Source organism: Drosophila yakuba, chromosome 2R (assembly GCF_016746365.2).
Source record: "Drosophila yakuba strain Tai18E2 chromosome 2R, Prin_Dyak_Tai18E2_2.1, whole genome shotgun sequence".
NCBI classification, from domain to species: domain Eukaryota; kingdom Metazoa; phylum Arthropoda; class Insecta; order Diptera; family Drosophilidae; genus Drosophila; species Drosophila yakuba.
In genome coordinates, this window is record NC_052528.2 from 17,143,243 (window position 1) to 17,158,087 (window position 14,845).

General features: G+C 46.2%; 3 protein-coding genes across 7 annotated transcripts; 1 reads left to right on the forward strand and 2 right to left on the reverse strand.

The window, feature by feature from the left end:
* Positions 1 to 46: 46 nt before the first annotated feature.
* On the reverse strand, positions 47 to 2,286 carry LOC6531019. Of its 2 annotated transcripts, none has more exons than XM_039373132.1 (3): positions 2,056 to 2,286; positions 618 to 1,127; positions 47 to 491 (listed from the first exon to the last, which is right to left on the reverse strand). In XM_039373132.1, the coding sequence occupies exons 1-3, from the start codon at positions 2,108 to 2,110 to the stop codon at positions 175 to 177; spliced, it is 882 nt and encodes a 293-aa protein (XP_039229066.1). In that variant the 5' UTR covers positions 2,111 to 2,286; the 3' UTR covers positions 47 to 174. The 2 variants fall into 2 exon arrangements, with proteins under 2 accessions (XP_039229066.1, XP_002091856.1); XM_002091820.4 differs by having other exon boundaries at positions 47 to 494; positions 2,056 to 2,284.
* A 1,514-nt stretch (positions 2,287 to 3,800) lies between these two features.
* On the forward strand, positions 3,801 to 11,663 carry LOC6531020 (kelch-like protein 17). Its single transcript, XM_002091821.4, has 6 exons — positions 3,801 to 4,038; positions 7,466 to 7,661; positions 8,149 to 8,332; positions 8,992 to 9,088; positions 9,261 to 10,593; positions 10,650 to 11,663. The coding sequence occupies exons 2-6, from the start codon at positions 7,636 to 7,638 to the stop codon at positions 10,861 to 10,863; spliced, it is 1,854 nt and encodes a 617-aa protein (XP_002091857.3). The 5' UTR covers positions 3,801 to 4,038; positions 7,466 to 7,635; the 3' UTR covers positions 10,864 to 11,663.
* Positions 11,598 to 14,354, reverse strand: LOC6531021 (prohibitin-2). 4 transcript variants are annotated; one of them, XM_015196267.2, is made up of 7 exons: positions 14,283 to 14,354; positions 14,035 to 14,179; positions 13,300 to 13,646; positions 13,001 to 13,234; positions 12,720 to 12,797; positions 12,555 to 12,654; positions 11,598 to 11,861 (listed from the first exon to the last, which is right to left on the reverse strand). In XM_015196267.2, the coding sequence occupies exons 2-7, from the start codon at positions 14,165 to 14,167 to the stop codon at positions 11,737 to 11,739; spliced, it is 1,017 nt and encodes a 338-aa protein (XP_015051753.1). In that variant the 5' UTR covers positions 14,168 to 14,179; positions 14,283 to 14,354; the 3' UTR covers positions 11,598 to 11,736. The 4 variants fall into 4 exon arrangements, with proteins under 4 accessions (XP_015051753.1, XP_002091858.1, XP_039228085.1 ...); XM_002091822.2 differs by having other exon boundaries at positions 14,306 to 14,321; XM_039372151.2 differs by lacking the exons at positions 11,598 to 11,861; positions 14,283 to 14,354 and adding an exon at positions 11,997 to 12,346 and having other exon boundaries at positions 14,035 to 14,253.
* Positions 14,355 to 14,845: the final 491 nt, after the last annotated feature.

Genomic DNA, 14,845 nt, shown 5'->3' on the forward strand with positions numbered 1-14,845 from the left:
ACCTACTCATTCCCTAAAACTTTAAAACTTAACACACACTTGTTCGTTTTTGCTGCGATAGACTTTCAAACATATATTTCTACACACACAGAGGGCATAAATTAAATCGAATTTCGGGGCGGCATTCGTTGCAGCTACCTAAGTACCTAATCCGCTGCTCCGGCGGTCTCACTGTCATTTGCCCAGACCCAGCCACATGTAGCTGGGATCTATGAACTGGGAGCCGCGGTATCCCTGCGGATTGCGCGACACCAGCGATCGAATCTTCTGGGACGGCCTGTAGTCGCGCAGCGCTTGCAGGAGCTTCGATGTCTTCCGGTCGTTCTCCTGCTGCTGCTGCTCGGAATCTCGAGGAGCGTCGGGCGGCAGGTGCAGTGGGTGCGGGTGCTTCCCCTCCAGCATTCGCGTCTCGGACTCACCCAGTTGGGACTGCTCCGCGAAGCGCAGGTTCGCCTCCAGGCGGTTGAAAAATCCGCCCAGATTGGTCATGGCTCCTGGAATGCAGAACGAATGTCACTAGCAGCGTTATGGTTCGTTAAGTGACTTCATTAAGTAAAATATGTGAATGAACCAAAAAAAAAAGGCTCAGTGTTGTGCTGGCCAAATCCCAAATTTACCAGCACTAATCGAGGGCATATATCGAAGCGACTCCGGGACGTTCTTTCGTTTCCAGCGCAAGTTGTAGGCGTAGGGATACGGAAGCGGCGGCTCCTCGTCGTCGGGTGGCCAGCTGGTGGGTTCCCTCTTGGGCTTGACGTCCGCAAATGGAGGAGCCGGAGATTGCCACTTGTGCTGCAGCTGCAGCTGCTTGCGGTGCTGAAGGTGCCACTGGCGACCAAACAACGCCGGATACGTGCCGAGATAGCTATCTCCGAATTGGTTATCCATTTCCGCTTCACTCGTTTTTGGCGACGGATTTCCGCCATCGAAAGGATAAAGGTTGTCCAGAGTGCGTGACGTCGTCGGCGGCGCGACTGAGTACCTGTCCACACTTCCAGTGAAACCCCAGTCCGGATCCAAGTCCCAGTCCCGTTGCCACTCCGCCGGAATTTGGCGGTCACGACCAGTGGTGGGTGATGTCGCTATCGCTACCTGTGCGCCGCCAAAAGGTGCGTTTCGCAGTGGACCTGGCGGTGGAGAAGCATATCGGCAGACGGGCCCCATTAATTGTGTGTGTTCCCGCAGGATTTGGGGTAGTCACTTGGGTACAAACAGGGTTGGCTTCGCCAAAACGACATGACATCCAATTTCCGCTAGTGCCCTACAGATTTTAATTAGTGATAGGCGCAATGGCGGCTAATAAAAAGGTCAGGTTTCCATTTGAAACAAGTGCCGCAAAATGAAAAATACCCGAAAATGTGAGATAGTTACGATAAAGTTTGCCCGACGGGATTGATGTCATATCTTTTTTTTGAAATTCAATAAGCAGGAAAGAACCATTTACCTGTCATAGCACTTAAATATATAACTAAAAAAGCAAAAAAACTTGAATTTTTAGCTTATAAGCTATTTAAATTTAATGAAGTTTCTTAGATGAGTTTTTAAATCGTAACATCATTTTGATAAGAAAAGTAGTTTTTATAGTTTCTTGCTTGATTTACTTTCTTTATGGATAGGCTTCAAATTGAAATGTAAATTAGAAAATAAATAATTTAATTAATAAATTTTAGTAGGTTCAAAAGATGTGCGGGTAAATTGATCCGATAAGCTATGTTTCAGGAAAAATGAAATGAAAGATTCGGGAAAATCTTGGTTTCTGCCATTTTTTAACGTCAATAACCGAAATTTTATCTAAATCGCAGATTTATACACCTTTTAGGGGTAAAATGTTTTTAATATATACTAGTATAATAGCAATTTGTAGCCCGATAGTTTTAGAAAAGCATATTCCAAAGAAACCTCTTTGAAAAGTGTGTATTCCATAAACGTTGGTTTTTTTTCGAGATCTATGTTTCCTAATTCCTAAATCATGATCTCCACTGACTTTGCTATTTTTTTAAAAATATTTTCTGTCTGTTGTCACTGGAACTTAGAACTTGGAAGTGATGGACTCACCTGCAAACAGCAAAACCATGAGCAGAATCCGTCGCCTCATCACCAGGTGCGACATTGTGTGGCTGATTTTCGAGGTCCGTCTTCCGGGTGCTGTTACATTTTACGGATACACCGATGCTAAATAGTTTGCAAACACATTTCAAACGATGGTGGCTATGCTTTCACGGTGTATGGCTGCTCCCACGGCGAGGATCGAGTTCCACGCCGGAGGACGGACGACTAACGGCCGAGTGGCTCGCATCGAGCGCTTTTATAGCTCCTCGCGGGCAGCGCACCAAACCCAACTCCGCCGGAATCCTTTCGGCCACCACGACCACGCTCCGCGCAGCTAGCACCTGTTGCCCGACGAAAGGTGCAGGACGACAGGAGGACAGGAGGACAGAAGGAGTGGACGACAGGAGGGGACAGGAGGGAAATAAAGGACGCTAGGGACATGCGCACCAGCTGGATGGCAGTGTCACCTTTGCTTGGTTTTTGAAGTGCGACTTGAGCTTCTGTAATTTTCTAATATGCAAGGAAATGGCGCACAGCATTGGCAGCAATTGGGAGTCGAGTGTCCTAGCTGGATTCCAACCCACCATTGGATGCGAAGCCAAGCCAATAAGTCTCAGGTGTGCCAAAGGACCCTTTTCTGTTTTTTTATGCAATTATCTTGTCATATTTCGCAATTTCTGCAGCAATAGAGATATTGCTCCAGGTGTAAGCCGGTCTTGCCACACGCCTTTGTTCCCTCGCATCCCAGACATCCATCCATTTAGCCATTTAAGCATTCATCCATCCTGCGTTCCTGCATCCGGCTAACATGACGTCAAAGGCTTTCGAGTTTGGCCACCGTATTAGCATAATTGGGTCAGTGGCTGACTTCGGTGGCTTCCACCGGCCACTGTGAGCCACCGTGCATCCAACCATCCATCGATCCAACCATACAATCCAGGAGCTGCACCACCTTCGGGCCTTGGCCGCTCCACGCTCCTAATTGGATTTGCATGCAGCTTCTTTGTGACACGCTGGGCGTCCTAATGGTCCAGAGGTTTGGTTTGGCCAGCTTTGCTTTGGTTTTGTTTGGTTTGGCTGGTGAGTGACCCCCCTGCTCCAAAGGCAAAGGTTCAGTAGCAGCAGTTGGTTGGGGAACTGAAAGTTTGCCTCCACAGCGTTTGAGCAACTTAGAAGCACTAACTGTTTGTTAATTAGGCTTCAATTACAAGTTAGCTCAAGTCAACTCACGGCGCATCAGCATTCGTTCGAGTTATTCACAAACGCACAAAGTTACAATTTTTTAATCGATTTAAGATGTTATTTTAGTTTTTACCACTTTTAGGCTGCAAGTAATTTTATACATTTTGACAGCAAACGAGGCAGGTATGCAAGTAAGTCCTTCTTTGCTTGAAAAATTGCAAAAGTATCAAGGCTGCTGGAATAACAATTAAAATATTAAGATAAACAGATAAACAAATATTGACTTATCCATTAAAAATCATTTTACTTATGATCTGTGCAAAACACAACAGTAAATAATTTTTTTTATTTATTATATATTTGCTTAAATTAACGTTTGATTTTACCAAGTATAGAAATGTTTATTTTTATTATTAAACAATGGATATTTTATTACAAAGATTTCCAGTGTAGAGCGTTAAAAAGTCGTCGCGAACGGCGAGCTTTTCTGCTGTTCCAAAACCCATACGTTCCGCTTAAAGAAAAGCTTTGGGGGTTTGGTTTTTGGGGCTCCGATTCCAATCAGATTCTCGCTCAGTCGCTCTTGAGCTTTCGTGCCGCGAAGTTGCCGTCAGCACAGCGCAGTTGTTGCAGTTGCGACCAAATAATTGGCTTCACAGCAGTTGAAATTCGTAGTGAAAAGTGAACTCCACCCGGAAAAGCTAGCGAAGAATAAAAGCCACCAAAGAATAAAAGTGCAATTAAGATCAGGAAACTCCTGGAGGAAGTGCAATATCCGAGGAAAAAGCCTTTAAATTTTGGATAAAGGTGCGGCAAACTCCCTTTTCCTTTTAGTTTTTCTTTTTTTTTGTTTTTGGGTGGGGAGGAGAATGTGCACATGCCGTTGCATCTTAGAAACTTCCTTTTTGGCCACACCACGGAGTTTTCCACAGGCTAGTGCGCCGGCGCCATGGGGAAAACGGCTGTTTTTCACATTTCCCGCGCTGACAGCAGGTTGACGACCCACACCGATAACCAAACCCCAGACCCCAAACCCCAAACCCTAAGCCCAGACATAAATCCGAAATGCCGGCTTCCACACTCACTTTCGTTGTGTGCTTTTCCCAGCCCCTATCGCATTTTCCACGCTTCCACGTTTCCTCGTCCCCTTTTTCCGTTTCTAACTTCTGGGCTCACCAATAGACCAATAGAGCAATCTGTCGGCTTACGCTGCGTATACTTAATAATGGCTGGCCATTGGTGTTCTTGTTCGTTGTTGCCGCTTGTTTACTTGGCCCACATCCCCAGCTGTAACCCTCAGCCAAATTTGGAGGTGGGCATCTCTTTACCAAGCACGCACTGGCACTTGATTTTCGATTTGGGCGCGGGCGTCTTCGAGAGCCTCTTGTTCTTTCCGCTAAAATTGAAAAAATGTGCTAAACATTTTTGGGATTTTTTCGTGTGCGACGAATTTTGGTTTCACTGCAAAGAGGTATTCAAAATAGTATAATTCCCTATTCTACACAAAATGTAGTTCTTTGATACCTTAAGAGCACCTGCTAAAATATTAATAACATTTATTTTCTATCACATTTCAATATGTACATAACTTATGAAATATTCTGAACATATCTATAGAGTCTTCTCGGAAATTTTTATAAATCAGCTACCCAGAACACTAAAGTTCAGCTTCATTAGACTGGCAATCGTTGAGAAATATATCCTACTCTCCCCATCTGAGTTAGCTGCTATAATCTGCATCTTATTCACCAATTTTTAGCTGTAAGTAGCGCTGAGTCCGCAGCTCGATCTCGCGATTTCCGCTCGATTGCAAAAGCAGTTGACCTTGGTGGGTCGCAGAATATTGCATTGCAGCAGCAGCAGCGGCAAACTTAGCGGGTTAATCATCAATGAAGCGTGCAAGAAGCATGCTGGAGTTCCTCCGATTTGGCACTGTGATTTCAGTTGGCCAAGTCACGTGGAGGTGTGGAGCATAGACATAGTGGATACCTCTCCACATATCCATAGGTGGCCAACAACAAATTGGGCGAGTGGTTGGGCAAAAAAACTACAACCGGTTCAATGTTTGCACAATTTTTTTTGTGTGGCTCCGTGTGTTTTGGGTTCTTTATTTGTTTTTATATTCCGCGGTTCTGCTCCGTCGCCAAAAAGCATTTAATATTACTGAATGAGTGCGGTCGGTATTACTCCCGTCGTCGGTCTACCCACATTTCGGACTCTACGTGCGGAGCATTTAATTTAAATTTCACACTCCAAACCGCAGATGTTGCTGGGGAACAGCTTCCCACTCTCTCTCTCTGCCAAGTGCTTCTTTGATAATCATATTTTTAGTTAGGTTTGTTTTATAAATAGTGCCACCCCCTGCAGCCTGAGTCAGCGACCCCCAGCTCATCGAACCGCTGAAGGTCAGCGAGAGTTACACCTTGGCTAAAACCCACTTCCTGCTCCACCCTCAGCACTTCCGGTTCCTGAACCTGCCATTGCGTGTGTGTTAGACATGATTGCCCCTTTAAGTACACAGAGAAAAAGCCAACTGACTTTGTAACCCTTCAGCAAAATAAGATTTTTATTCCACACCATCTTTCTTCATATTTTAAACAAAACTTCACACTTTCTTCATATTTTAAACAAAACTTCACATCTTGCTTCATATTTTAAACAAAACTTCAAATCTTTATTCATATCTTAAGCAAAACATCACATCATGCTTAGATTAATATATATAATTTTCTACAAACAAGATTCCACCTATTCCTGAAAATATTACAAAATATTTAAAAACTACTGTTGCCCAGTAAAGCTGCTTACCTTCATATATTTCATAAGCAAAATTTCCCAGCTCTTTGCCGCTGTGCATAAATGAGCTCGACTAGCATAATTTCATTGTTTTTTGTTGGCCACAAACAACAGTTAGCCGTGTTAGCTTAGTTACTGAGACAACCGCACCGCATTCTGACCCTGGCTGAAAGCCTTTAATTACTCATACGCCGCGTGTGACGAAGAGAGCTGACCCCGCCCAAAAAATAAACTGCCTGCAGAATGCAACTCAGAATGCAATCGAGGGCTGTCCCACGATGGCAACTGGCCTGCTTTTGCTTTGGCAGCGCAGTAAACATTTAGCCTAATGGGGCTTCTTTTCAAACTGGGGGGTTCTGAGGTGGTTTTTGGGGGCGTTTTGGGAGGGTGCTGAACAGAAACAGAAGCAGAAATTGAAACAGCAACAGTCGGCGTACATTGCCCTCCAGCACAATTGCGCCCTCAAGCATGGCAGGCCGCCTCGATGGCTGTTGCTCAGTTAACTAAAAACTAAAAAAAAAAAAACTAAAAAAACAGCGTACTGAAATTGTCGTTAATTCGTGTTGTGCGCAAAGTGAAATTTTGTATGTTTTAAGCGGTTGATGGTTGTTAATGCTGCTACTGCTTTTTCGCTGCCTTGTTTTGTTTTGTTAATGCAGCGATAAATTCGTGACGTTAAATTCACAAACATGTGCCAGAGACACGTTTTGTTGACCCCAAAGAGCACTTTCCAGACGTGATAAAGAGAAACGCTCTCTCCACTTTTGAAGAACTACGTTTTTTGGTTATAATTTTCTATATCCAACACCCTTCATAGAATCTGAAAATGTTTAAAAAAGATATAATAACAGCAAGGCTATTTCTACATTGCTACTTTTGCATATTTATCAAGGTCAATGAACGCCTGAATTATCTTATGTAAACGAGATTCGACTCAAAAAAGTTTAAAATACTTTATAGTCCCACAGATATTGTACTCGAATTGCATCAAAATAAACATTTTAAAATCAGCTGTCACATAAACATTTATTAATTAATTCTGCTGCAGCATTTCTTTCTGTATACAAATCGCGTGGCTTTTTTGTTTGCCAGCTAAATTGCTGACAAAATGCGCAAGTTGCATGCGACAAGCAATTTGGCGAGGCCACATCCTGCCCCATTTCCTGGGTCCTTCAAAGACTCTCCCACGCCTAAGCACTTCACATCCCGAGAACAGGCATAAACAATGGCTGGGTGCAGGGAGGAGGCACTTAACCCAGTTTTTAGTTTCATTCAGATGCTTCCTTCACTTTGACATGCCAAAAAGCCCGAATGATATCATATCCAGCCAACCACCAATCCCTCCATCCGTCTGACCCAAATCCAAAGCCATTCTCTTCCATGCGGGCGGCCACAACAATTGTCCACAGTATTGATTTTTGGCTTCCCCCCATTTCAGCTGAAGTTGGAGCTGAACTGCCAATATAAAGACTGAACCGTACCGAACTGAAGACACCAAGCAAGGACCAAAACGAGGATATGTTTTAGGAGCAAGCTGCAGCACAGAGATAAGGGAAGTGCCGCCAGAAACCCCATCATTAGCATAAACTTCGGCCAGACGAAGTCGCAATGTTTTTGCCCGTGAAATCCAATCAGTAAGTACACGGGAATTAAATCTAATATAGTAGCTTATAAAAGGTGAAACTTTCTAAAGAGTGATAATGATATTACCATACACACCCATTGCCATATACTTATTCTAAAAGACTTTGTACTATGATTTCAATGCTTAACGTTTAGCACATGATTTTTGTACTATAATTTCACTTTGTACTATGATTTCATTGCTCAAAGTTTAGCACATGATTTCTGTTTAATATTTTCCGTGCACCAAAACTGAAATTTAAGTGGCGACTTGGTGCTTCATGTTCTCTCCATTCAACCCCCAAAAATGCCAGCCCCCCCAAAGTGACATGAGCATAAACATGTAGCATAAACAACCCCTGGCTTTACAGCAGTGGAGCAGTTCCTGTTTCTGTTTTTGCCGACACCTTGTCGCCGGCATTACCATTATTATTATGTTTACGCGTCTTGATTTTGTGGAGGCGATGATTTTTCGAACTCATCACAATCTCGTTGCAGCTCTGGCGAGGCGAGTGGCAACAACGAGGATGTCACCACCACCAGCAACAATTCCACACAGACGCCCAGCGATCTGAGTCCACCGGGTCCCAATGAGGAGGTGCTGCCCCAGGCGCATCACCAGAATCCGGGCCACTGCATCGCCTCCTTTGCAGCCATCAATCAGATGCGGAGCAATGCGCAGGTGAGGATGATCTCTTGGTTGGGCAATCAAACAAGTTACGGTCATGGCCAGATCGATTGCTTATTTTGAAATCAGCATTATATATATACCATTAATTGACAGATCTTGATATTGCCGTACTAATTGCATTAGGCGGGAACATAATTAAAATACTCGTATATATTTAGAATGGGCGCGTGATTGAGGTCGTCGCAAGTCCGACTTGACGCTGGCCCACATGGCGCATACATAATGTCTTTCGCGCGTTTCTCTTTCATTTTGGGCAGTCGGCAACATTAATTGCGACCGATGCCGCCCACTCGCCCTCGCACGAAAGTTCAGCTGGGTGAGGCTATTAGAGCAAATTGCCATTTTACTGGCAATCCAGCAGCGGGTGGATGAGTTGGCCTTAACCAGAAGCGCGCCATGATGTAAGCGACACGTTGCCATTAAAAAGTGCCTCCACTATCGGGTTCATTGACTGCCCTGCACTCCCTGTCAAAAGTTATTGATGGATAGTCCTTGCCAGGCTTCAATATGGGGGTGGAAGTGGAAGTGCGGGATTTGGAGTGCAAATTGAGCACGTAGTCGGGCATTAATCGGATTTGTAAGGGACACTTTGCCCCGAGTCTCAACAGCCTTTCCAGCTCCATTCACACTCTGTTTTCTGCCCATTTCAGCTGTGCGATGTGCGCCTGGAAGTGGGCGGCGACACCATCAACGCCCATCGAGTGGTCCTGGCCTCCGTATCGCCCTATTTCTATGCGATGTTCAACGGTGAGTGACCTTCTGTAACAAAAAGCAATCCAATCCTTTCCAGGAACTTCCAGTTCAGCTGGTACTTAAAGAATACTGGTAACCATTGTAAATACGTATTAAACAATCCTAGATATTGAATATCAATGCAATCACTGAAGCAATATGGTAACTGATCTTATACATACACCAGATGACATGCTGGAGCGCACCCAGGGATTAGTCCGGCTGCACGACGTGGACAGCTCGGCGCTGCGGCAGCTGATCGATTACACCTACACCGGCGAGATCACGATCACCGAGCAGAACGTGCAGGTGCTGCTGCCCGCCTCCGGATTGCTGCAGATGCACTCGGTGCGGGATGCCTGTTGCAAGTTCCTGCTGCGCCAGCTGCATCCCTCCAACTGCTTGGGCATACGCAGCTTCGCAGATGCCCACTCCTGCAAGGAGCTGCACACGCGATCGCATAAGTACGCCCTGCAGAACTTCCAGCAGGTGGTGGGCACCGAGGAGTTCCTGCTGCTGCCCTTCGAGGAGGTTCGCGAGCTGATCTCCAACAGCCAGCTGAACATCAGCTCCGAGGAGCGAGTCTTTGCCGCCGTTATCAATTGGGTTAAACATGACCTGGCCGCTCGACGACTCCACATTGCCGAGCTGATGTCGAACGTAAGGCTGCCGCTGGTGAGCAGGGATTTTCTCATGAGCTGCGTGGAAACGGAGACGCTCATGCGCGATGACTCCGAGTGCAAGGAGCTGCTCCTGGAGGCCATGAAGTACCATCTGCTACCGGAGCAACGCAGCATCATGGGCAGTCAGCGGACCCAGGAGCGTCGTCCGGAGGGCATGAAACCCTACGTATTCGCGGTGGGAGGTGGCAGTCTCTTCGCCATTCACAACGAGTGCGAGGTGTACAATCCGCGCTCCAACTCATGGAGTCCAGTGGCTCCAATGCTGTGGCGACGTTCCCGATCCGGCGTGACTTCTCTGCACAAGCAGCTGTACGTCGTTGGAGGCTACGACGGAGTCAGTGATCTGGCCACGGCGGAGAGCTACAATCCACTGACCAACAAGTGGAGCAACATCACCCCAATGGGCACGAAACGCAGCTGCTTGGGCATCTGCTCCTACGATGCCTTGATTTACGTTTGTGGTGGTTACGATGGCGCCTCCTGCCTGAGCAGCATGGAGCGCTATGATCCGCTCACCGGCATCTGGAGCTCCTGTCCGGCGATGAGCACAAGGAGAAGGTACTGCCGACTGGCTGTGCTGGAGAATTGCATCTACAGTCTGGGCGGCTTCGATTCCACCAACTACCAGTCCAGCGTGGAGCGGTTTGATCCCAGAGTGGGTCGCTGGCAACCGGTGCCCAGCATGACGGCACGCAGGAGCAGCTGTGGCGTCGCCTCCACCGACGGGCATCTCTACTGCATTGGTGGTAATGATGGCACGATGTGCATGTCCAGCGGCGAGCGATTCAACCTACGCAGGAACAGCTGGGAACCCATCGCAGCCATGCACTCGCGAAGGTGAGAAGTTCAAATCAATAGTGCATCTTTCCTTTATTAATTGGGTACTTTTACAGATCCACCCATGAAGTGGTCGAGGTGGAGGGCGCCCTATTCGCCTTGGGCGGCAACGATGGCAGCTCCTCGCTAAACTCGGTGGAGCGATACGATCCGCGGCTGAACAAGTGGAGCGTGGTCAACGCCATGGTGGCTAGACGCAGCTCCGTCGGCGCCGCCGTCCTGGAGTGCTTCCATCTGGAGCGCGGACTGGTGCAGACGACGAACTTATGACCCTTGGCCAGCATAACCGAGTCCTTCGCCGCAGCTGCAGCGAGCGGCACTAGTAATGGCAGCAGCACCATCAACGGCATTGGAACCGGTGGTGCCATTCCACCCGCGTCATCGGGAGCGGTAGGCACTCTGACCGTTCCGAGCCGTGCCGAAGCTGCTGCCTTCACGGCCAACATTGCGCTGAGTAGTTCCGCGCCGTCGGCCAGTTCCACGCTGCGTCGCCATCGGAGGGAGACACCCGGACTGGCGGAGAGCCGCAGGGCCAACAGCAATGCCAGCAGCAGTGGCAGCGAGAGCGGAAGTACCAGCGGAGCTAGCGGATCCGGAGGAGGAAAGCCACCGGCGACGGCCTGATCGTGGTCCATGTCGCGTCGCTTCTAAGCCACCTTACAATTACAAATTAACACTTACATACAAAGCTAACCCCACGCGCCTAATGCAGGAATTTGATTGTTCGAGTTCGTTATGGATAGACTTTAAGAATATTTATATGACTTGGAGACCCCGGGCGGTGGCTCAATTGCTCAACCAAGAAGGAAAATCGCAGTGGATGCATGCCCATACACCACAACACACACACATGTTTCTAGTCAAGATCTCTCACAGACACACACACACACACACACACAACATGGGAATGCCGCGGGGACACAACTCCTGGATAAGCAACCTAATCTGCCTACGATTTACATAGATAAACCTCTATACACTTAAATTATATACTGTATACACTCTTATGTACTATTCTTATGTATTTTATACACGCAATTAAAACGATAAGTAAATGTTTCGTAATCATATGCGTCGTCTGTTCTTTTCTATGTTCGATTTGTACTAGGATCTTGACAGGAAGCCCCCGCGCTACGGAGTGGATCACATCATCCGCTCGGCCATGCTGCTCGCCACCTTGCCCACGTTCTTCTCCTTCTCCGCCGGCTGTGCGACCTTCGAGGCCATTTTCCTGGCGTCCAACCAGTCCTTGGGCAGACCGGTGCCAACTGCAAAGATTGGGGGATTGGGATTAGTGGAGGGATCGCTGCACGGGGACGCCGCTTCGTTTTTTCACGAGTGTGTGCCCCGGCAGTTGGAGCAAAAATCAGTTGGTATTTGGTATTAAGGGGACACAACGATCGTCAGACAGTTCTCAGTACGCATTTATTTTCAGTTTCCGATTCACGTGACTCTCGATGATGGGGCATGGAAAGTTAAATGCTGTTTGCGACCATCTGCCCGCATTGGTATCATTGATCCACCAAGAGCTGTGCCGCGTTTCGATCTTTGGCACCCAGAGAACGGATGTGGGATGAAGCTGCCTCCGGGTGACAAAGATGTTGCACTTGGCAGACAATTCGTGAAAAAATGAAGCCGATGCGCCGCTTGGGAGTGGTTAAAACTAAACGGTACTTAGGCTCTAGCTCAAAAGGAATTGCAATAAAAATTAATTAACAACGAATGCGGATCGCCTCCTAGTCCAGGTCATCGGCTACTGGGTTGCGCGATCGGGAGAAACGTTAACAGAACGAAATTTTGGTGGCAAATAGGAAGAGAGATGGAGTACGGAAAACGCGTTAGAAATTACTCAATTATAAAGGCTATGTCTAAGTTTTGGCCAATGTGATTGAAACCAAAAGCACAAGTGTTTTCAACTTAAAAGTAAACTCTTTTTGTTAATCAAAACGAGAGCTATTTACTTTTGTAAACCTTCTCAGTCATGTCATCGAAGCCAGAGTCCTGGATGTTGAGCATCAAGCTATCCGCCGACAGATAGACCTTGTTCTGTGAGCTGGCAATCTGTTGATTGGGAGAAAGCAATTAATTACTTTTAAATCAGAGAATGTTATAGAGTATAATCATACCGTGCGGGCAATGCTTTGAGCGGCACGCAGCTTGCGCAGTTTCAGGTAGGCTGGGTTCTGCTTCACGGCCAGACCTAAGTAAACATATCAGTTAAGGAGAACCAGTAGGTGGCAATAATGTTGGCAAACCTAATCCCAATTTACATGTTTCTAGAAGGCCAAAAGTACACGGCGAACAAAGAAAAACAGTGCAGTTTTTCTAGCTCACAGAATACTGACAGCTTATTAGACAGATGTAAAAGGGTAACGGACTTTTAAGTTAGTGTTTTGTAAAAGGATATCATTTTGGCAGCCTCGGCTTCTCCCTCAGCCTGCACAATCTTCTGCTGCTTCTCCTGCTTGGCGCGCTCCACAAAGAAGACAGCACGCTGGGCCTCCTGCTGGGCCACTTGTTTGGCCTCAATGGCGGCAGTGTATTCCTTGCCAAAGCTCAGCTCGGTGAGGGACACATCGTCCAGAATGATGTTGAAGTCGCGGGCGCGCTCCACCAGCTCCTTGCGGATCAGCAGGGATACCTTGTTGTGACAGACAAATACAATATACAAACTGAATTTGCCATGGTAAATTTAAAGATATCTACCTGCTGACGCTGGGTAATAAGCTGCGAAGCATTGAACTTGGCAATTACGCTCTTCAGCACCTCGTTGCAAATGGAGGGCAGCACCTTCTCGTCGTAGTCCACGCCCAGCTGCTTGTGCAGATAGGGCAGGTTCAGTGAATCGGGACGCGACAGCACACGCAGCGAGATGTTGATCATTTGCAGATCCTTGGAACCAGTGGGCGAGGATATTTTGCGGGGACGCGAGCGAATGTCATAGATGATGGGGTACTGGAACCAGGGGATGCGCACGTGCAGGCCCTCGGAGTAAATGTCGCTCTGGATGCCGCCCAGACGGCTGAAGATGATGGCGCGGTGACCACCCTCAACTGTTGAATGGAAAATGAATCAAGTGAGTGCTTTTTCTCATATATATTACTTATAATTACTTTGGACTTAAGACCCTAAAGTAAATAGAATTCTAAGTGGAGTTTGTTATGCAATCAAGGGAAGATGAAAAGTGGGATTGGCTGACTATAACAAGTAACAAGTAAGTGAGGATAACTGATATTCCTAACAGGCATCTTATTAGAGTCTAATAGGAATATTGCAAATCAGATTGTTAGTTATGAAATCCGAGAAACAGCAGAAACATACACACACAAACAAAGGCACATCTCTGTAATCATTTGAGGTTATGTGCACATGCCGCTAGTGCCCGTGTTTATGCGATTTATCATTAAATCGGTGGATATATCCGATCGGCTATATGCTTACCGGTGTACAGGGACTGGCTGACACCATAGGCGGCAGCTCCCACGGCAGCCAGGACCTTCAGTCCGATTCCCAGTCCCGGCGGACCACCTTTGCCCAGCTTGCCGGCAAGATCGTTCAATTTGCTCTGTGCCATCTTGTTTGTCTTCTGCGGCGAGGAATTTCAAAAATAATTAGAAAAGTCGTTTAACGCAAAGCACTCTCTATTGAATTTGTAATAGTAATAATAGACGTATGATTTTTAGCCGTACAATATTGGGAAACTCTCACGCACGTTTGGTTCGGTGTGACCGTATGCGACGTTTTCACATAATCATTCGTTATTTGTAATCGATTGAAATGCAATGTATTAGCTATTATCGGTTTGTGTATTTGCTAACGAAAAATGGTTTAAATTTTGCAATTGAATTAAAATATATTATATCTATTTTCTAATAACTTACTACTTGAAGCCAAAATGATTAATAATACGCTTTTTAAGTTAGTTATATTACTTTCTTTTCACTGAACGAAATGTTTGTGTAAGATTAGTACATTATAATTAGTTTAAGACTGAATCAATAACTTGAAAATTTAAATTTGGCGCTTTTTGCACGCGACTTAAGCGCGATTTCCATGCGGCTTGGACGCGACTTGAAGATTGCGCACAGCTTGAGTTATACTCTTAAACATTTATTTAAGCTCTTTTACGAAATTAAAATAAACTATAATATATAGAAATAAGTTATGTACATATAAACTCCATTTCTTGATACTGATCTCTGCTTGGGATCTTTGAAAACGAACATATTTACATAATTAAAATATCATAAAA

Coding starts and splice junctions, on each gene's coding strand:
- LOC6531021 (XM_015196267.2), bottom strand. CDS start 14,167: ATGGCACAGAGCAAATTGAACGATCTTGCCGGCAAGCTGGGCAAAGGT. Junction 13,235..13,299: donor TTATTACCCAGCGTCAGCAG/GTAGATATCTTT, acceptor TGTCACAACAAG/GTATCCCTGCTGATCCGCAA. Junction 12,798..13,000: donor AAGCCGAGGCTGCCAAAATG/ATATCCTTTTAC, acceptor TGATATGTTTAC/TTAGGTCTGGCCGTGAAGCA.
- LOC6531020 (XM_002091821.4), top strand. CDS start 7,636: ATGTTTTTGCCCGTGAAATCCAATCA. Junction 9,089..9,260: donor TTTCTATGCGATGTTCAACG/GTGAGTGACCTT, acceptor TACATACACCAG/ATGACATGCTGGAGCGCACC. Junction 10,594..10,649: donor GCAGCCATGCACTCGCGAAG/GTGAGAAGTTCA, acceptor GTACTTTTACAG/ATCCACCCATGAAGTGGTCG.
- LOC6531019 (XM_002091820.4), bottom strand. CDS start 2,110: ATGTCGCACCTGGTGATGAGGCGACGGATTCTGCTCATGGTTTTGCTG. Junction 1,128..2,055: donor CATGGTTTTGCTGTTTGCAG/GTGAGTCCATCA, acceptor CTCCACCGCCAG/GTCCACTGCGAAACGCACCT. Junction 495..617: donor TATGCCCTCGATTAGTGCTG/GTAAATTTGGGA, acceptor TCTGCATTCCAG/GAGCCATGACCAATCTGGGC.